The 23,262-nt window shown below is 40.7% G+C and overlaps 1 protein-coding gene across 2 annotated transcripts in view; it reads right to left on the reverse strand.

Moving 5' to 3' along the window:
- Nucleotides 1-23,262, reverse strand: part of LOC139754274 (chitinase domain-containing protein 1) — a 95,130-nt gene that overhangs the window by 27,115 nt on the left and 44,753 nt on the right. For both annotated transcript variants that reach the window (XM_071671659.1, XM_071671658.1), the window contains exons 5-6: nt 8,845-9,002; nt 1,583-1,686 (exon numbers count right to left, since the gene is read on the reverse strand). In XM_071671659.1, the coding sequence (XP_071527760.1) occupies nt 1,583-1,686; nt 8,845-9,002 (262 nt within the window). The remainder of the gene's footprint in view (nt 1-1,582; nt 1,687-8,844; nt 9,003-23,262) is intronic.

Genomic DNA, 23,262 nt, shown 5'->3' on the forward strand with positions numbered 1-23,262 from the left:
TTTGTAGACAAAATGCCAGTCCACATGTTAGTGAGGCAAAAAGAAAAGACAGCTACCTGGGTTAGAGGCGTGCAACTTGGCAACCATTGAAGTATTGGCTCACTTCAGCATTTACAGTTTTATTAGTTTGCTCATTACATTTGTCCAATACTCTGATACTATGTGTGGAGTTTGGTACTACGTGATGTGGTGCGAGATGTGACTGAGTGCAGGGCTAGGCGAGGGGTTGTGGTGCTTAGTTATGAGTCGAGGTGATGGGGATGTGAGACAGGGTGATGAGGATTTGGGGACTGGGAGTAAGGGTGCTGGGATAGGTGACTGGATAAAGAATTAAGTACTAGGATTTGGCTTCAAGAGGTGTGGGTTTAACTGGTGAAGGTGTGGTGTTACTTAAGGGGTTGTGAGGGGCATGAAGTTAGGTGGTGGGGTATAGGACTACAAACAAGGGGTGTAGGACTAAGGGCTAGAGGTGATGGGTGGAGCCTCATGAGGGGCTTGTGAATATAGCTTAATCTTGTTTAAGACTGTACCATGTCAGCATCTTTTGGGTATGCTTCCGTTTTTCTGCATTTAAAAATGAGAACTATTCAGGAGTGTAGAGGAATAGCCAGAGACCAATATTTTTTTTTTTCGTACTGTTCGCCATTTCCCGCGTTAGTGAGGTAGTGTTAAGTACAGAGGACTGAGCCTTTGAGGGAAATCCTCACTTGGCCCTTTTCTCTGTTCCTTCTTTTGGAATATCATAAACAAAACAAGAGAGGAGGATTTCCAGCCCCCCCGCTCCCTCCCCTTTTAGTCGCCTTCTACGACACGCAAGGGATACGTGGAAAGTATCCTTTTCCCCTATCCCCAGGGATAAGTGAACAATATAAGTGTATATATTCATTAAAGCTTATCTCTGGGGATAGGGGAGAAAAAATACTTCCCATGTATTCCCTTCGTGTCGTAGAAGGCTAAAAGGGGAGGGAGCGGGAGGCTGGAAATCCTCCCCTCTTGATTTTAATTTTCCAGAAGAAGGAACAGAGAAGGGGGCCAGGTGAGGATTTCCCTCAAAGGCTCAGTCCTCTGTTCTTAAAGCTACCTCGCTGGTGCAGGAAATGGCGAATACTACGAAAAAAAAATTTATTACAGCTATTTTTCTACAAAAGAAGAAAAGTCAAGTAGTGTATACTTAAAACCTCATGGAGTCCTACACTGTAGGTTGTAGAGAAACTTTACCACCTTACATGAGGTAATGGCTAAGCAACAACGATATGTGGCCATGTGATAAGGTGACTGAGTGGGGTAAAAGATGATAAAGTGGGGGACTAGGTGATGGGGTCTGTAAGTGTGATGTTTATGGGGCTACCTGAGGGGGATGTGAAGCTAAACGGTAGGGGTGTGTCTTGATGACAGTGTGGACCAACTTTGCAAGCATTTCTAAAGCATGGGTGAAAGTAACCCCAACATATCCAGAAGGTGGGTGGCATAAAATAATCAATGTGTCTAATGAATACATGCATTCTTGGCCAATACAAAGTAGGGGAAAGGTGCACTTGTAGGTACGCCGGCAGGCACCCTCTCTCCTCACTTTCTCACATACCTGGATTTTGGAAGCTTGAGAAGTCATACGTCATGAGAGAAAATGCATCAACAGCATCTACCAATCCCCGGAAGTGTTGTTCTACAAAAGAACCTGGAGTATTCCTGAAAGTAAAAGGTGTAAGTGGAACTTATGGATTCCAAAAGGAATTTTTCATAAAGTTAAGAAAATTCTCTGGCAGGAGGTTCTCATTCTAGATGGGAGGTTTCTTTTTGAACGGTATCATGACTGACCTGAAATGGGGTGTAATATGAGATATGAGATGAAAGTGAAATAGTTTGATTGTGGTGTAAATATCTAAGCATAAAGAAACAGAATGGAAATTGGATAAATATAATGCTGTGTTGTCAGCTAAACCAGAAGAAATCTGAAAAGAATGGTGGGCCATTTCAATCATGTATGTAGGAAAGGATGCCGAATGTGAATGCAAATAAAAATCATACTCTTATGGGAGGTTACAGTATGTCAGTTTGCATGGTGATAACTGAAAGTTACACGAGTTTAGATACTTAAGAATAAAGTAGAGGGGAAGGTTAAGGATGAGAGCTGAGTCATGCAAGTTAGAAAAAATGAAGGCACTCAGAATGCTCAGACAAAAAGGTAATTTGAGTGGACAGTATGCAAGAAGCTTGCATAAAGGAGTAGTTGTCCTAACTTAACATACAGGTGTTAAGTCCAAGTTTAAAGGGATCAGGAGAGGCAAAAACTAACAGTAGAAAAGATGAGTTACTTGTGTGCTACAAATGGAATTAAGAGGACAGATACAGTAAAGAATGAATGTGTAAAAAAAGGCATTTGGATGAAGTTCTTTTAGGATGGTATGGCCGAGTAGAATATAAGGCAGATGCTAGGTTGGTCACAGTAAAAGGTACAAAGCGAAGAAGTAACACCATGGAAGAGATGAACAGATTCTGAAAGAACTAACTGATTAGGAATAGACATTTCAGGTGAAACTTGAAGAGGAATGACTCAGGACTGAAAGCATTAAAATTACTTTGTGTTTGAAGGTTGTCTAAATGGATACAGTGAAAAAGTGAGAAGCACCTGAGTAAGTGTTTAAATTCAATGTTCATTATAACACACTGCAGGTGGAATGATGTGTATGAGTGATATTAAAAGCTTTACGTACTTGATCTACCACACAAAATATTGGGAATGTAATTTATGATGAAAAAGTAGATAGAAAACAAATTATTAACCCTTTCATTTACTAGGCTTATACACAAACTGCCTGTGAGTACTCCTGGAGTACCTCATATACCTGGCAATGGTACAGCTTACTTTAAAGGGCATGTAGCACAAGTAAATAACATTTCATCCAGCTGAGTCTATATCATTTTATGTAGAAAATTATGTTCTAAGTAACTGTAATAACAACCTTGTGGAGATATTTTTCTAATACCCTATAATATCCCTCAAAAAGGGTGTACAGTGGATACTAGGACTGTTGCAGCAAAAGGGCTGAAATATACATTAAAGAGTAACCTTTTTGCTTGAGCGTAAAACTTTATTGTGGGTTTTGTTATGTATCCAACTTTCACTGTATATGCAACTTATCAAATGGAATCTGTAAGGCAACTATAATTCATCCATATGCAACCTCCTTAATGCAACAATATAATTTTGATTTATCAAACATCTAGAGAACCTACTTTATGCAGTTTCTAGCTTTGAGGCTGTGCTTCAATCAATGGTGGGGAAATAATGGACTACTTTGCAGTGAGAAGTTTAATGATGAGAATATTTTCCTTTTCATACACTGACAATGATACAGCCTTACTGAAGACAACTTTTGACTTAAGATGTAACCACATGCATGCAGAATCTGGTAACACTTGTTCACATACACACCAACCAAAACCCACCATCCACAGTCAAGCTCAACAGATCACTCCATGTTTTTCTCTTTCTCTGACCACTTCATATACCCTGGTTCAACCCACAGATATCATGTCAACCCCTCCAATTTCTTCTATCTTATATACACCTCTCACTCTCATGAATGTTCAGTCCCAGATACATCAAAGCCTCTTTCACTCCATTTTCCTCCTCCTTCTTCTCTTCTTCTCCCTTGCTCTTTCCACTGGTGACATGTACATGCTCAACTTCTCCATTTATCCAAACCATTTCAGTACCCCTTGGTCAGCTTTCTCAATCAGCCTCAGCTCTCTTACACTCATTTCTTATGCAACCAACTCACCTTAGACCATACACTGTCCTCAAGCATTTCATTTTCCAACACGTCTAACCTCTTCCATTCTTTTATATTCAGGACACAAGACTTGCTTCCATACAACACTACTAGGACTACTATAATAGATTCTGAATCTGCCTCTCTTTTTTTTGAAACACTGGCCTATAATGTAAAGTATACATATATGCAGGCAGAATCTGGTAACACCAGCTCACATCCAATTTCTAGCTATTAAGTGTAATGAACTGAAACCAATAATCCCATTCCTAGCCAATCCTCACAGACCCTGACCCTTTCACATACTTCAGTTCAGCTCATTGACAGCATATTGTCTCTTGTATACCACAGTGCTCTAATTTGCTTTGTCAAGTGCATGCCTCTCACCCTCATGCATGTTCCCACCATTAACTCACAGCCTCTTTTAAGTCATCCTTCCATTTCCTTCTCAGCCTCACTCCCTCCACTTCTGACACATATACCCTCTTAGTCAGTCTCTCTTCAGTCATCCTCTCCATATGTCCAAATTTTTTCAGCACACCCTGTTCAGCTTTCTTAATCACAATCGGCTTGCTACCACAACTCTCACTTACACACTTATTCCTCATATTTCAACCCTCCTCACACCACATACTATTCTCAAACATTTCAGTTCCAACAAATCCTTCCTCTTCCATTCTTGGCCCACAACTTGCACCCATACAGCACTTTTGGGACTACTGTACCATCAAACATAACCATCTTTGCCCTTACAAAGAGAAACCTCTCTTTCCATACACACCTCAATGCTCCCTAATCCACCCTATGGTTCACTTCAACACCCATAGTTTCAAAAACTGATACGTCCACTCATGGGTATCTAAAACACTCCACTTCATTTAGGTTATCTTCAATCAAATGGACATTCAAACCAACCTATTTTTCACCCTCCTAAACCTCATCTTACTAATATTCACATTTTCTCTCTCAAATACCTCTTTCACATACTACTCCAAACCCAAACACCAGCTTCGGCAGTTTCCTATTTGTGTGTGCAATCACAGACATGTCATCTGCAAACAGCAATGGAATCCCCTCCTAGGTCAACCACCCCCAGCATAATGTAATAAATCCCTTTCCATTATCATTGTATTTACCTCTCTCACCATCCCACCCATAAGCAGATTAAACATCCATCATGGTATCGTACATTCTTGATGCAAAACCTGTGACCACTCACTCTCCTCCCTTCCAACTTACTCCAATATCTTAAACTCTCAAAGAAAACACACTGCTTCACTTACCTTTCCTTCCACACCATAGTTTCTTAGAACTTTCTCCAAGAGTTCTCTATCAAATTTATAATACACTTTCTCCAGATCCATAAATGCCACATTCAAATCCCTCACTTTATTAAGAAATACTGCAGTAGGGTTGAGAATGTGTATCAGGGAAATAAAGCTGAAAGTACATGATCCATCTCACAGAAATGGGAACCGAGTTGATGATAACAGACAGTTAAAGCTGAGAAGTATACATATCTTATGGTTTAACTGCAACATATTACAATACTTTGAGCCAAAACCTCCCTCTTGGCTTTCTCCATTATCATAATACACAACCACAGAGATATCACATACATTATCGAATTCCAGCCTTAACCCCAAAACACTCACTTTTTCCTCTGGCAAGCTTTCTTCATTGTCTCCAGCAGCCACAATTCCATAGGTCTTTCATAAAATCCAAAGCCCATTCCTGTTTATCATATGCTTTTTCAAAGTCCATAAATTTGGATAACAGTCTGTTTTTCAATCTTCATATTTATTTTCAGAGTGAACATCTAATGCACATAACTATACTTCTCTATGAATCCAACTTCATCTTCTATCTATAACTTCTGATCTTCGGTTAAAATCTGAACATTTTTCTATGATATATCCTTCTTCCTACACTGTGTATACACATCCTATGTTATACTAATATCCTTATCCTCACATGGAATGATTTGTCATATGACCATGTCCTCTCATTTTCAAAACTGATTATAGAGTCAATCAAGTTTCCCCAGAAAAGCTTTATTTCATCTTTACCTCGTATAGTCTTCATATTCACAAGCGCATATACACATACCCATGCATACTTCACAAACCCACTTTTCCTTTCATCCACACTATTTTTGAATCATTCCATCGATGCTATGTAACACCCTGCCACACTCTTGGTGATAGCAAAATTGCACATCCTTCTTTTCCTCTTCCCCGATAATTTTCACTCATTCCTGTCCATACCACATCTTCAATGCCCTCCCATAAGTTTGCACTAATCATTTCCATTTTCTCTCCACACACCCTCCCCAAGGATATGGGTCTCCCCAATCCCTAGCAAATCTACACTAAAATATTTACACATCTCCAAAATGTCCTTCCTTTTACTCTCACCAGTCATCCTTTTCACATTCAGCGCCATCACCCTTAATCACTCGTCCCTTTTAATCCTCGGCATAATTGGTAGACTCCAGTGCCGCTTCTTAACCTTTTGTGCCTCATCCTTGACGGTTTACTGGTAGAAGCCAACTCCAGTGTACTGTTTCCAGAGGCTGCAAGACTCCAAAATTGAGAGTGGGATGTGATAAAATTGGTTCCATCCACTACCAAATCCACTCCCAGATATCTAAAACACTTCACTTCCTCCAGTCTTTCTCCATTCAAACTTACCTCCCAACTGACTTGTCCCTCAACCCTACTGTACCTAATAACCTTGCTCTTATTCACATTTACTCTCAGCTTTCTTCTTTCACACACTTTACCAAACTCAGTCACCAGCTTCTGCAATTTCTCACCCGAATCAGCCACCAGCGCTGATCATCAGCGAGCAACTGACTCACTTCCCAAGCTCTCTCATCCATAACAGACTGCATACTTACCCCTCTCTCCAAAACTCTTGCATTCACCTCCCTACCAACCCCATCCATAAACAAATTAAACAGCCATGGAGGCATCACTCACCCCTGCTGCAAACCAACATTCACTGAGAACCAATCACTTTCCTCTCTTCCTACTCATACAAATGCCTTAGATCCTCGATAAAATTTTTTCACTGCTTCTAACAACTTGCCTCCCACACCATATATTCCTAATACCTTCCACAGGCTCTTTCCCAAGCTCACTTACTCTCACCACTCTCTTCACCCCAACATTCTCTCTTCTTTTCTGAAAACCTCTACAAATCTTCACCTTCGCCTCCACAAGATAATGATCAGACATCCCTCCAGTTGCAACTCTCAGCACATTCACATCCAAGTCTCTCTTTCGCGTGCCTATCAATTACCACGTAATCCAATAATGCTCTCGAGCCATCTCTCCTACTTACATACATATACTTATGTATCTCTCTCTTTTTAAACCAGGTATTCCCAATCACCCATCCTTTTTCAATGCACAAATCTACAAGCTCTTTATCATTTCCATTTAAAACACTGAACACCCCATGTACACCAATTATTCCCTCAACTGCCACATTACTCACCTTTGCATTCAAATCACCCATCACTATAACCCGGTATCGTGCATCAAAACTACTGACACACTCACTCAGCTGCTCCCAAAACACTTGCCTCTCATGATCTTTCTTCTCATGCCCAGGTGCAAATGCACCAATAATCACCATCTCTCCATCCACTTTCACTTTTACCCATATCAATCTAGAGTTTACTTTCTTACACTCTAACACATACTCCCACCACTCCTGTTACATGAGTAGTGCTACTCCTTCCCTTGCTCTTGTCCTCTCACCAACCCCTGACTTTACTCCCAAGACATTCCCAAACCACTCTTCCTCTTTACCCTTGAGCTTTGTTTCACTCAGAGCCAGAACATCCAGGTTCCTTTCTTCAAACATACTACCTATCTCTCCTTTTATCTCATCTTGGTTACATCCACACACATTTAGACACCCCAATCTGAGCCTTGGAGGAGGATGAGCACTCCCTGCGTGACTCCTTCTTCTGTTTCCCCTTTTAAAAAGTTAAAATACAAGGAAGGGAGGGTTTTTAGACCCCCTCTCCCGTCCCTTTAGTCGCTTTCTATGACATGTGAGGAATGCGTGGGAAGTATTCTTTCTCCCCTATCCCCAAGGATTATTACTTACTGTCTCTTACAATCTCTTTTCATTTCAGCTGTGTTACTCATATATTGCCTTCAACTTCATCCCTAATATATTGCCTTCAACTTCATCCCTAATTTCCAGTTGCAACAACACTTGATATATCTTTTTCTCAGTGACATTTTTTTCAAAAACTAACTCCATGGATTTATTGCCCTTACTATACAACCTTCTCCAACTTATCTTCTCAACTGTTTTTATGGTACAATGCTCGTCATAAATTCTTCATACTTATCATGTACTTCATGTTCAAAAATCATTCACTATTGAATAAGTGTTTTCAGTACAGTTTTCTTTTCTCTTTATGTCTTATTTTTTGTTCTAGTTTCTACATTACCTAACCACTTTTTCTGTGTCACCCTAAGAGCACTCTCCAAACATCAGACATTACATGGTAATACGAAAGTCACCCACCAATATGATTTGCATCTATCGTTCAAAATTCAATTCATCATCTAACTGTTTCCTAATAAATAATTTAGGAGTCCCATATACCTAATCATCTGCGCTAGACAAGGTAATACATATGAAATAGTATATGCCTAAACAAGGTATTCATGATAACATTAATTCAATGTAAAATGCTTACAAAGTCTCTCCAATTCCATTTCTTTAAATACTTTACCTTCCTGTAATCATTCATCCAGTTCACATACGTAAGCAAATTGCAGTGCTACCAAACCAATTTTACAACTTTTTCTGTTTTTAAATTACCTTGTACCACCTGTTGGAGCAGACTTAAGCAATAGCCTAATCCCAATTGCTCCTGTCTTATCTAACTGAGGTAACCTATACTCTTCCTTACAATTCTTCCATCAAATTTACCACACAAAGCTAAACCATCCCTCCATTCCTTTGGTTTCTCCTTCTCATCCATATCCTTCCAAGTGATTAAAACATTTTATTCTTCTTATAAAATTCATAAACAAACCTTTGATACACTGCCGGGGGGATGACAAGAATAAACGAGTAGCCAGCAGATCGAATCTTGCTGGCCAGCTCACCAACTACATTTGGCACCTGATCAAGTAGTGCTTGAGTTGGTATTTGACTCCAAAGCTCCAAAACAATGCCATCAAAATGGTGTACCTGAAAAAGAGAACTTTAAATGAAAATTTCAAGTAGCAATGTAATCTGCAGAAAAAAATAGCTTTTCATGTAAATGGCTTTTCAAGGTAGGGGTGTTTAGCTAGAAAAATTTGCTCTGACATAATTTTGGATTATTCATGGTATGCCTAGAAACTGATGCTGTGGCCAATAAAATTACCAAAAATTACTCACTTTATGCAGCTACCATTTACAGAGCTTGTTAAAACAAGATGCTTTTTTATCTATCTATATCTCTGATTCCTGTCCCCTTCGGGAACTCCCATCAAGGGGTGGCCACGGCAAAATGGTCTCCATTTATCCCTTGCATACACCAATCCATACATTCTTCCTCTATTTCTCTCCCTCCAGTATTTCTCCACCCTATTTGCCCATATCACAGGTGGTCTTCCATTCACACCAGACCCTTAATTGTACTATCATACGCTATCCTTGTAAACTTCCAGTCTTGCATTCTTTTCACATGCCCAAACCACCTCAAAGTATTAAGTTTCACCCATTCTCTCACTGCAAAATTCACACACTTTGCATTCCGTTTAATATCACATCTCTCATACACCCTTTCATTTCTTTCTTGATTGCAACTAGTCACACTCCATGCTCTTCTCATATAGCTCATTTCAACAGCCTGGATTCTTGACCTCTGTGACTCATTCCAAGTCCACATTTCAGCTGCATAGGTCAGGGATGGGAGAACTATGCTTAATCCTCTCTTCACTTCCATACTTACACCTCTACCCTTATTTTTATTCTAAGAAGGGATCCAATGACTCTTCTACCCTGTACTGCTTTTTCTCTTATCTATCCTTCCATATCACCACACTTACCCAACACAGCTCCTAGATACTTAAATTCTCTCTCTTCTTCCAGTCTTTTCCTCTCCATATCCACAGCAAAAGTTAGTACACTTTCTTCTTTCCCTCCATATGGATTTCCAAAATCTATACTTTCACTTTGTTTCCTTTCAAACATCATTACTTTACTTTTAATTGCATTTACCTTCAATCACCTATGCTCACACACATCATAAAACATACTGACAACCTTCTTATGCAACTCCTCTTCAATCTCAGCTAACAACACAGTATCATCCACGAACAGGCTTGCCACTAGTCACCGCATCTCATCACCACACTTCATCTCTGCACCCCTTTTCTCTAGTTTTACTTTCATCTCTCTTATCATTCCATCCATATATATGTTTAAAAAGCCACAGTGACATCAAACAGGCCTGCCTCAAACCTACAAGTACCCCAAAACTTTTGCTCAGCTCTCCATCCACACCTACACATGCATTTGCTCCTCTATAAAAGGCTTTCACACCATCCAACAGTTGTCCACCTTTACCAAATATCCTTAACACATCCCACAAAGCATTCCTAATAAATCTGGCATACACTTTCTCCAGATCTATAAAAGCTGCATACAGCATCTTACCTTTCACCTAATACTTTTCCACAGCCAACTTTACTACAAAAATCTGATCCTCATACCCCCTGGCTTTCCTAAAACCCCCTTGCTCTTCACTTATTCTGCATTCAGTCACTTCCATCAATCTATTAATCAATATTCTTGCATACACTTTTCCTGGAATACTTAACAGAATTTTATTTCATATTCATCATACTTTGTTGCGGTCTCCCACATTAGCGAAGTAGTCAAGGAAACAGACGAAAGAATGGCCCAACCCACCCACATACACATGTATATACATACACGTCCACACACGCACACATACATACCTATACATCTCGACGTATACATATATATATATACACACACAGACATTTACATATATACACATGGACGTAATCATACTGTCTGCCCTTATTCATTCCCATTGCCATCCTGCCACACATGAAATGACAGACCCCTCCCCCCGCATGTGTATGAGGTAGCGCAAGGAAAAGACAACAAAGGCCACAATCATTCACACTCAGTCTCTAGCTGTCATGTATAATGCACCAAAACCACAGCTCCCTTTCCACTCCAGGCCCCACAAAACTTTCCATGGTTTACCCTAGACGCTTCACATGCCCTGGTTCAATCCATTGACAGCATGTCAACCCCGGTATGCCACATAATTCCAATTCACTCTATTCCTTGCATGCCTTTCACCCTCCTGCATATTCAGGCCCCTGATCACTCAAAATTTTTTTCACTCCATCTTTCCACCTCCAATTGGGTCTCCCACTTCTCCTTGTTCCCCCCACCTCTGACACATATATCCTCTTTGTCAATCTTTTCTCACTCATTCTCTCCATGTGACCAAAACATTTCAAAACAACCTCTTTTGCTCTCTCAACCACAATCCTTTTATTACCACATAGCTCTCTTACCCTTCCAGTACTTACTCGATAAAACCACCTCACACCACACATTGTACTCAAATATCTCATTTCCAGCACATCCACCCTTCTCCGCACAACTCTATCTATAGCCCACGCCTTGCAACCATATAACATTGTTGGAATCAATATTCCTTCAAACATAACCATTTTTGCTTTCCAAGATAACTTTCTTGACTTCCACACATTCTCCAATGCTCCCAGAACTTTCGCCCCCTCCCCCTCCCTATGATTCACTTCCGCTTCCATGGTTCCATATTCCGATGCCAAATCCACTCTCAGATATCTAAAACACTTCACTTCCTCCAGTTTTTCTCCATTCACACTTACCTCCCAATTGACTTGTCCCTCAACCCTACTGTACCCAATACCCTTGCTCTTAGTCACATTTACTCTCAGCTTTCTTCTTTCGCAGACTTTACCAAACTCAGTCACCAGCTTCTGCAGTTTCTCACACGAATCAGCCACCAGCACTGTATCATCAGCGAACAACAACTGATTCACTTCCCAAGCTCTCTCATTCACAACAGACTGCATACCTGCCCCTATCTCCAAAACTCTTGCATTCACCTCCCTAACAAACCCATCTATAAACAAATTATAAAACCATGGAGACATCACACACCCCTGCCGCAAACCAACATTCACTGAGAACCAATCACTTTCCTCTCTTCCTACACGTACACATGCCTTACATCCTCGATAAAAACTTTTCACTGCTTTTAACAACTTGCCTCCCACACCATATATTCTTAATACCTTCCACAAAGTATCTCTATCAACTCTATCATATGCCTTCTCCAGATCCATAAATGCTACATACAAATCCATTTGCTTTTCTAAGTATTTCTCACATACATTCTTCAAAGCAAACACCTGATCCACACATCCTCTATCACTTCTGAAACCACACTGCTCTTCCCCAATCTGATGCTCTGTACATGCCTTCACCCTCTCAATCAATACCCTCCCATATAATTTCCCAGGAATACTCAACTAACATATACCTCTGTAATTTGAGCACTCACTTTTATCCCCTTTGCCTCTGTCCAATGGCACTATGCAAGCATTCCTCCAATCCTCAGGCACCTCACCATGAGTCATACATACATTGAATAACCTTACTAACCAGTCAACAATACAGTCAACCCCCTTTTTAATAAATTCCACTGCAATACCATCCAAACCCGCTGACTTGCCAGCTTTCATCTTCCTCAAAGCTTTTACTACCTCTTCTCTATTTACCAAATCATTTTCCCTCACCCTATCACTTTGCACAACACCTTGACCAAAACACCCTATATATGCCACTCTATCATCAAACACATTCAACAAACCTTCAAAATACTCACTCCATCTCTTTCTCACATCACCACTACTTATTATCACCTCCCCATTTGCCCCCTTCACAGATGTTCCCATTGGTTCCCTGTCTTATACACTTTATTTACCTCCTTCCTAAACATCTTTTTATTCTCCCTAAAGTTTAATGATACTCTCTCACCCTAACTCTCATTTTTCTTCTTTTTCACCTCTTGCACCCTCTCTCTTGACCTCCTGCCTCTTTCTTTTATACATCTTCCAGTCATTTGCATTATTTCCCTGCAAAAATTGTCCAAAAGCCTCTCTCTTCTCTTTCACTTATAAAATTACTTCTTCATCCCACCACTCACTACCCTTTCTAATCTGCCCGCCTCCCACATTTTTCATGCTACAAGCATCTTTTGTGCAAGCCATCACTGCTTCCCTAAATACATCCCATTCCTCCTCCCCCTCCCCTTACGTCCTATGTTCTCACCTTTTTCCATTCTGTACTCAGTCTCTCCTGGTACTTCCTCACACAAGTCTCTTTCCCAAGCTCACGTACTCTCACCACTCTCTTCACCCCAACATTCTCTCTTTTTTTCTGAAAACCTCTACAAATCTTCACCTTTGCCTCCACAAGATAATAATTAGACATCCCTCCAGTTGCACCTCTCAGCACATTAACAACCAAAAGTCTCTCTTTCACGTGCCTATCAATTAACACGTAATCCAATGACGCTCTCTGGCCATCTCTCCTACTTACATACGTATACTTATGTATATCTCTCTTTTTAAACCAGGCATTCCCAATCACCAGTCCTTTTTCAGCACATAAATCTAGAAGCTCTTCACCATTTCCATTTACAACACTGAACACCCCATGTACACCAATTATTCTCTCAACTGCCACAATACTCACCTTTGCAGTTAAATCACACATCATTATAACCCGGCCTCGTGCATCAAAACTACTAACACACTCACTCAGCTGCTCCCAAAACACTTGCCTCTCATGATCTTTATGCACCAATAATCACCCACCTCTCTCCATCAACTTTCAGTTTTACCCATATCATTCTAGAGTGTACTTTCTTACACTCTATCACATACTCCCACCACTCCTGTTTCAGGAGTAGTACTACTCCTTCCCTTGCTCTTGTCCTCTCACTAACCCCTGACTTTACTCCCAAGACATTCCCAAACCACTCTTCCCCTTTACCCTTGAGCTTCGTTTCACTAAGAGCCAAAACATCCAGGTTCCTTTCATCAAACATACTACCTATCTCTCCTTCTTTCTCATCTTGGTTACATCCACACACATTCAGACACCCCAATCTCAGCTTTCGAGGAGGAATGAGCACTCCCCGCATGACTCCTCCTTCTGTTTCCCCTTTTAGAAAGTTAAATACAAGGAGGGGAGGGTTTCTAGCCCCCCACTCCCGTCCCCTTTAGTTGCCTTCTACGACACGTGTGGAATGCGTGGGAAGTATTCTTTCTCCCCTATCCTCAGGGATAACTTAACAGACTTATTCCCCTATAATTGCTACATGCATTCTTAACAGACTTATTCCCCTCTAATTGCTACATACATCCTTAGCACCTTTTCCTTTGAATAAAGGAACAAAAATAGCTTTCATCCAATCCTCAGGCAAAACCTTCTGTTGTCATGCGAAATAACATATAAGATGTATCTATTCTATCACACTTTTCTCTCCATACTTTAGCATTTCAGCTGTAATCCCATCCATTCCAGGTGCCTTTCCTACCTTTAGCTTCAAATAGCCCTTTTTACCTCTCTTTCTGCTTTAGGCATTTGCACTAGTACTTTTTTCTTCCATCCTCCATACCCAAATTCCTCCTTTTGATTCAGCAACTCTCCTTCCTTACTTCTTACACCAAAATTTCCACTCTTACATTCACTTCTTTCCTTTTTCACCTCCTTCCAGTATAGTTTTTTATTATCCCAAAACTTTCCACTTCTTTTCATATTTTGTATTCTTTCTTCCTCCTTTGTTGAACTTCCACTGATACATTCCTATCGAGCAATTTACAACATGCCTTTTTCTTCTCTTCCATGACATTTTTAATATCTTCTGTCCACCATGCATTGCCCTTTTCATTCCTGTATATCACTACTTTGTATCCAACTACTAATTCTAAAACCTTTAACAGTATTTCTCTAAATATTTTAAACACCTCATTCACACATGACTGCATCACTAAATTCCACAGCATTTCTAATAGCTTCTGTCCACCATTCATTGCCCTTTTTTATTCCTGTATTTCACTACCATGTATCCACCTACTAATTCTACAACCTTTAATAGTATTTCTCTAAACATTTCAAATCCACCTACTATTTCTACAACCTTTTTATAGTATTTCTCTAAACATTTCAAACGCCTCATTCACACATAACTGCATCACTACATTCCACCTAAGCTTTCAGTTACCTTCCATTAATATTCCTCCCTTAATTTTTTCTGATTCAGCTTCTCGCTGGCCAATGCTTTTACCTCTCCATTTTTCCCTACACCATACCTCCACTTTTCCCTGATCCTCATCCCCACAAGAACCATGAAATGGTCAGACCCCAAAGAATCCTCTTACGACTAGCATCTAAGCATGGCCTTTCTTAATCTTTCATCAACTACCACATTCTCAATCAAAGCCTGCTGCTCTTCTCTTCTACTGTTCTTCATCCATGTATATCTGTGGATCATCTTGTGCTAAAAAAGGTGTTTGCAAGGAATAAACCCCTCTCAGCACAAATATCCACCAGATACCTTCCATTCTCATTTGCTCCAGGCAATCCCCATTTACCAACTATTTCACCAATTTCAGCAAATACCACTTTCACATTCACATCATCCAATATGACGATTTTTCACTCATTCTCAAAAAGCTTCATTTCATTCTTACCTCATGCAGTCTTCATTTTCACAGATGCATATACACATACCCATGCATACTTCATAATCCCAATCTTTCCTTTCACCTGCACTGTTCTTGATACATTCCATCCTTGCTCAGTAACACCCTCCCATACTCTTTGTGAGAGCAGAATTGCACATCCTTCCTTTCCTCTTCCCGATAATCTTCACTCATTCCCATCCATACCACACCCTTCCATGCCCTTCCAAATTTGCATTCATAATTCCCACTTTCAGTCCACACATCCTGCCCAAAGATGTGGGTTTCCCCAATCTCTAGCACATCCACGCTAAAACTTTTATACCTCTCCACAGTCTCCCTCATTTTACTTTCACCAGTCATCCCTTTGATATTCAGCGCCATAACCCTCAATTGCTCATCTCTTTTGACCCTTGGCATAACTGGTAAACACCAGTGCCTCTTCTTAGCCTGTTGTGCTTCACCCTTGATAGGTCACTAGCAGAAGGCAACTCTGGTGCAGAGTTTCCAGAGGCAGCAAGGCTCCAAAATTGTCAAAAAACTGCAAGTGACAGCACACTTCAGATGGTAGTAATTTCATTATACCCAACAAAGTTGAAATGTATGTCCCCAGAACAACAAAACCTTAGGTGTAAATGGATTGGCAGTTTCTTATCTAGGAAAAATAATTTTTCTTACATCTTTTTTTAATATGGTCTGCTGTGGATAATATTATAAAAAGAGTTGGCAAACTGGATTATATATTGAGTGCTGACCAATTATTCATCTCTCAGCTGTCATTAGGTCTACAAAACATACTACAGACTAACAAGCAAAAAGCACTTGATCAAAAGGAAAGACTTCATAAAGAAAGGGATATTTCAGGCACTGGAACACTTGGAATTCCAAGAGTAAATTTTCAAAAATAAAGCCAATGACCATCATAAGCTTGAGGGACTGATGCAAAGACACTTTCATTAATGTGTGGAAAACTTGATTCAGCCAACCTGCAAGACCAATACAATAACTCTTTCTAATCAATAAACAATACCTGTCATAATATGTGATGCAAACACTACCTGGTCCCAGGTATCTCTGCTTGGTCTTTGAAGGCATCCTAATTAGCATGGATTGTTTTTCTTATAGCAGCTGATATGGGCAAAAGCATGCTCCTTCATATAGTCATCTTACTTTTAAAGTTAATTAATGTGAGAAGAAAAAATTGAACAAGGATTCATCTAAGCTCAGGTTTTTGTGACCTGACTCATAGAGGAAGAGGGAATGATAAAAGAATGAAAATATTTCCAGAGCTTTGCTGTATAAAGAAGGAAGGAGGCATCATAATAATCAATCACTACACGGCTGGTCTCCATATAAAGATTTTGGGAATAAGCAGGCAGCTGCGTGAAGAGGAGTGTGGCATTAATGATTTACCAGCGAACTGGTTTTAGTTGTCATGGTATGTACTGCACTACTTTTGTGCTGAATGGTACTCTTTGCCACTTTCCTTGGATATCTATGATAAATCCTAATAAATAAGCATTGATTGATGAAATGGTGAAGAGCTTGTAGATTTATGTGCTGGAAAAGGACTGGTGATTGGGAATACCTGGTTTAAAAAGAGAGATATACATAAGTATATGTATGTAAGTAGGAGAGATAGCCAGAGAGCATTATTGGATTACGTGTTAATTGATAGGCGAGCGAAAGAGAGACTTTTGGATGTTAATGTGTGAGAGGTGCAACTGGATGGATATCTGATCATCATCTTGTGGAGGTGAAGGTGAAGATTTGTAGAGGCTTTCAGAAAAGAAGAGAGAATGTTGGGGTGAAGAAAGTGGTGAGAGTAAGTGAGCTTGGGAAGGAGACTTGTGTGAGGAAGTACCAGGAGAGACTGAGTACAGAATGGAAAAAGGTGAGAAAAAAGGACATAAGGGGAGTGGGGGAGGAATGGGATGTATTTAGGGAAGCAGTGATGGCTTGTGCAAAAGATGCTTGTGGCATGAGAAGCATGGGAGGTGGGCAGATTAGAAAGGGTAGCGAGTGGTGGGATAAAGAAGTACGATTATTAGTGAAAGAGAAGAGGGAGGCATTTGGACAATTTTTGCAGGGAAATAATGCAAATGACTGGGAGAGGTATAAAAGAAATAGGAGGCAGGAGGTCAAGAGAAAGGTGCAAGAGGTGAAAAAGAGGGCAAATGAGAGTTGGGGTAAGAGAGTATCATTAAATTTTAGGGAGAAGAAAAAGATGTTTTGGAAGGAGGTAAATAAAGTGCATAAGACAAGGGAACAAATGGGAACTTCAGTGAAGGGGGCTAATGGGAAGATGATAACAAGTAGTGGTGATGTGAGAAGGAGATGGAGTGAGTATTTTGAAGGTTCGTTGAATGTGTTTGATGATAAGAGTGGCATATATAGGGTGTTTTGGTCAAGGTGGTGTGCAAAGTGAGAGGGTTGGGGAGAATGATTTGGTAAACAAAGAAGAGGTAGTAAAAGCTTTGCGGAAGATGAAAGCCGGCAAGGCAGCGGGTTTGGATGGTATTGCAGTGGAATTTATTAAAAAAGGGGGTGAGTGTATTGTTGACTGGTTGGTAAGGTCATCTACTGTATGTATGACTCATGGCGAGGTGCCTGAGGATTGGAGGAATGCTTGCATAGTGCCACTGTACAAAGGCAAAGGGGATAAAAGTGAGTGCTCAAATTACAGAGGTATAAGTCTGTTGAGTATTCCTGGGAAATTATATGGGAGGGTATTGATTGAGAGGGTGAAGGCATGTACAGAGCATCAGATTAAAGAAGAGCAGTGTGGTTTCAGAGGTGGTAGAGGATGTGTGGATCAGGTGTTTGCTTTGAAGAATGTATGTGAGAAATAATTAAAAAAGCAAATGGATTTGTATGTAGAATTTATGGATCTGGAGAAGGCATATGATAGAGTTGATGGAGATGCTCTGTGGAAGGTATTAAGAATATATGGTGTGGGGGGGGCAAGTTGTTAGAAGCAGTGAAAAGTTTTTATCGAGGATGTAAGGCATGTGTACGTGTAGGAAGAGAGGAAAGTGATTGGTTCTCAGTGAATGTTGGTTTGCAGCAGGGATGTGTGATGTCTCCATGGTTGTTTAATTTGCTTATGGATGGGGTTGTTAGGGAGGTGAATGAATGAGTTTTGGAAAGAGGGGCAAGTATGCAGTCTGTTGTGGTTCAGAGAGCTTGGGAAATGAGTCAGTTGTTGTTCGCTGATGATACAGTGCTGGTGGCTGATTCGTGTGAGAAACTGTAGAGGCTGGTGACTGAGTTTGGTAAAGTGTGTGAAAGAAAAAAGCTGAGAGTAAATGTGAATAAGAGCAAGGTTATTACATACAGTAGGGTTGAGGGACAAGTCAATTGGGAGGTAAGTTTGAATGGAGAAAAACTGGAGGAAGTGAAGTGTTTTAGATTTCTGGGAGTGAATTTGGCAGCGGATGGAACCATGGATTCGTGTGAGAAACTGTAGAGGCTGGGGACTGAGTTTGGTAAAGTGTGTGAAAGAAGAAAGCTGAGAGTAAATGTGAATAAGAGCATGGTTATTAGGTACAGTAGGGTTGAGGGACAAGTCAATTGGGAGGTAAGTTTGAATGGAGAAAAACTGGAGGAAGTGAAGTGTTTTAGATTTCTGGGAGTGAATTTGGCAGCGGATGGAACCATGGAAGCGGAAGTGAATCATAGGGTGGGGGAGGGGGTGAAAGTTCTGGGAGCACTGAAGAATGTGTGGAAGTCGAGAACATTATCTTGGAAAGCAATAATGGGTATGTTTGAAGGAATAGTGGTTCCAACAATGTTATATTGTTGCGAGGCATGGGCTATAGATAGGGTTGTGCGGAGGAGGGTGGATGTGCTGGAAATGAGATGTTTGAGGACAATATGTGGTGTGAGGTGGTTTGATTGAGTAAGTAATAATAGGGTAAGAGAGATGTGTGGTAATAAAAAGAGTGTGGTTGATAAAGCAGAAGACGATGTTTTGAAATGGTTTGGTCACATGGAGAGGAAAGATTGACCATGAGGATATATGTGTCGGAGGTGGAGGGAACGAGGAGAAGAGGGAGACCAAATTGGAGGTGGAAAGATGGAGTGAAAAAGATTTTGAGTGATCAGGGCCTGAAAATGCAGGAGGGTAAAAGGCATGCAAGGAATAGAGTGAATTGGAACGATGTGATATACCGGGGTCGACGTGCTGTCAAATGATTGAACCAGGGCGTGTGAAGCGTCTGGGATAAACCATGGAAAGTTTTGTGGGGTCTGGATGTGGAAAGGGAGCTGTGTTTTCGGTGCATTATGCATGACAGCTAGAGACTGAGTGTGAACGAATGTGGCCTTTGTTGTCTTTTCCTGGCGCTACCTAGTGCACATGCGGGGGAAGGGGGTTGTCATTTCATGTGTGGTGGGGTGGCGACAGGAATGAATAAGGGCAGACAGTATGAATTACGTACATGTGTATATGTGTATGTGTCCGTGTGTGAATATATATATATATATATATATATATATATATATATATATCCATTTGCTTTTCTAAGTATTTCTCACATACATTCTTCAAAGCAAACACCTGATCCACACATCCTCTACCACTTCTGAAACCACACTGCTCTTCCCCAATCTGATGCTCTGTACATGCCTTCACCCTCTCAATCAATACCCTCCCATATAATTTACCAGGAATACTCAACAAACTTATACCTCTGTAATTTGAGCACTCACTCTTATCCCCTTTGCCTTTGTACAATGGCACTATGCACGCATTCCGCCAATCCTCAGGCACCTCACCATGAGTCATACATACATTAAATAACCTTACCAACCAGTCAACAATACAGTCACCCCCTTTTTTAATAAATTCCACTGCAATACCATCCAAACCTGCATTTATGGATCTGGAGAAGGCATATGATAGAGTTGATAGAGATGCTCTGTGGAAGGTATTAAGAATATATGGTGTGGGAGGTAAGTTGTTAGAAGCAGTGAAAAGTTTTTATCGAGGATGTAAGGCATGTGTACGTGTAGGAAGAGAGGAAAGTGATTGGTTCTCAGTGAATGTAGGTTTGCGGCAGGGGTGTGTGATGTCTCCATGGTTGTTTAATTTGTTTATGGATGGGGTTGTTAGGGAGGTAAATGCAAGAGTCTTGGAAAGAGGGGCAAGTATGAAGTCTGTTGGGGATGAGAGAGCTTGGGAAGTGAGTCAGTTGTTGTTCGCTGATGATACAGCGCTGGTGGCGGATTCATGTGAGAAACTGCAGAAGCTGGTGACGGAGTTTGGTAAAGTGTGTGGAAGAAGAAAGTTAAGAGTAAATGTGAATAAGAGCAAGGTTATTAGGTACAGTAGGGTTGAGGGTCAAGTCAATTGGGAGGTGAGTTTGAATGGTGAAAAACTGGAGGAAGTGAAGTGTTTTAGATATCTGGGAGTGGATCTGTCAGCGGATGGAACCATGGAAGCGGAAGTGGATCATAGGGTGGGGGAGGGGGCGAAAATTTTGGGAGCCTTGAAAAATGTGTGGAAGTCGAGAACATTATCCCGGAAAGCAAAAATGGGTATGTTTGAAGGAATAGTAGTTCCAACAATGTTGTATGGTTGCGAGGCGTGGGCTATGGATAGAGTTGTGCGCAGGAGGATGGATGTGCTGGAAATGAGATGTTTGAGGACAATGTGTGGTGTGAGGTGGTTTGATCGAGTAAGTAACGTAAGGGTAAGAGAGATGTGTGGAAATAAAAAGAGCGTGGTTGAGAGAGCAGAAGAGGGTGTTTTGAAATGGTTTGGGCACATGGAGAGAATGAGTGAGGAAAGATTGACCAAGAGGATATATGTGTCGGAGGTGGAGGGAACGAGGAGAAGAGGGAGACCAAATTGGAGGTGGAAAGATGGAGTGAAAAGGATTTTGTGTGATCGGGGCCTGAACATGCAGGAGGGTGAAAGGAGGGCAAGGAATAGAGTGAATTGGAGCGATGTGGTATACAGGGGTTGACGTGCTGTCAGTGGATTGAATCAAGGCATGTGAAGCGTCCGGGGTAAACCATGGAAAGCTGTGTAGGTATGTACATTTCCGTGTGTGGACGTGTGTATGTACATGTGTATGGGGGGGGTTGGGCCATTTCTTTCGTCTGTTTCCTTGCGCTACCTCGCAAACACGGGAGACAGCGACAAAGTCTAAAAAAAAAAAAAAAAAAAAAAATATATATATATATATATATATATATATATATATATATATATATATATTTTTTTTTTCATACTATTCGCTATTTCCCGCAATAGCGAGGTAGCGTTAAGAACAGAGGACTGGGCCTTCGAGGGACATGTATGTATATACATGTTTATGAGTGTGGGTTGGGCCATTCTTTTGTCTCTTTCCTTGCTCTACCTCGCTTACGCGGGAGACAGCGACAAAGTATAATAGATAAATGAATATGAATAAGCAGTTAGGAAATAACATTTACTACCCAGGAACAAAAATTGTTACACAGTGTAATCCAGTACACTTACATGCTGATGACTTAGCACTGCATTCATCCCCATGCTTCAATTCTGCTTCCTCTTCTCTGAGTCAATCTGCATTTCATGTTGACACAGCTTCCTCATTAAACTCAGACTTGGACAAGATTTCTCAGTGGGGTACAAAAAATCTAAAGTTTAATGCCTCCAAGACCTAATTTCTACCCATCTTTTTGTCAAAAACTCTTCACAACTCTCGTCTCTCTTCTGACAGTTCTGTAATTCCACCTCTTGACCCAATGAACATATGTGGTATTACTGTGGTAAGTACTGGCACCTCAACAAAGGTGACTGGAACAACTTACATAATTTATTTTCTGATTTTCCTTAGGTAAGTTACTGTCTCTTATGAGATGATGTTTCTGTCTGTGTCATATATCTCCACTTCCTCCAAGATGACCTCTTTATCCAATCCTGTTCTGAGGCCATTCATCAAGGGATCAGGCGGATTGGGCTTGGAAAAACTCTCCTTCCTCTGGCTCCCATTCAGGTTTTATCACTGCCCATAATCATTGCAAGCATGTAATCCATGAGGCAAAGCATTCCTTTATTCAAAAGGAGTGTGATAACCTCTCTCATCACCCACTGATAGGTCTTTCTGGTCGTTAGCTAAGAGTATCTCTAACAACTTCTGTCACTCTACCTTTCCTACACTTTTCCATTCTGACGGTACTGTAGCTGTCTCTCCTGTAGACAAAGCAACTCTCTTTGGTTCCTGTTTCTCCTTACTAATCCTGTGCCTCTTCCTGTAACCTCTTTTTGGCCTGTTTGGAAGCACTTCTTTCATTGGACACAAGCAAGGCTTATGGTCCTGATGGCATCCATCCCCATGTACTGAAAGTGTGTGCATCTGAACTTGCACCTTGGCTTGCTCATCTGTTCTGTTTCTGTTAAAAACCTAAACTTTTTCTTTTTATGGGAAGCACGCATTGATGCATCCCATCCCTAGGAAGGGTAACTGTTCCGACGCCTTTAACTGTCATCCTATTGCTTTGCCATCTACCATTTCCAGTGTTTGAATTCCTCCTCAACTCCCATATCCTTAGACACCTCGAAAATCTCAGTCTTCTTCTGATCATCGGTATGGTTTTCATAAGGAGAGATCCATTGGTGATATTCTTTCCTATCTTGTTTATGTCTGGAGAGTCATGTGTAGTTGCCCTTGACATATTGAAGG

This window comes from Panulirus ornatus, chromosome 16 (genome assembly GCF_036320965.1).
Source record: "Panulirus ornatus isolate Po-2019 chromosome 16, ASM3632096v1, whole genome shotgun sequence".
In the NCBI taxonomy this organism is placed as follows: domain Eukaryota; kingdom Metazoa; phylum Arthropoda; class Malacostraca; order Decapoda; family Palinuridae; genus Panulirus; species Panulirus ornatus.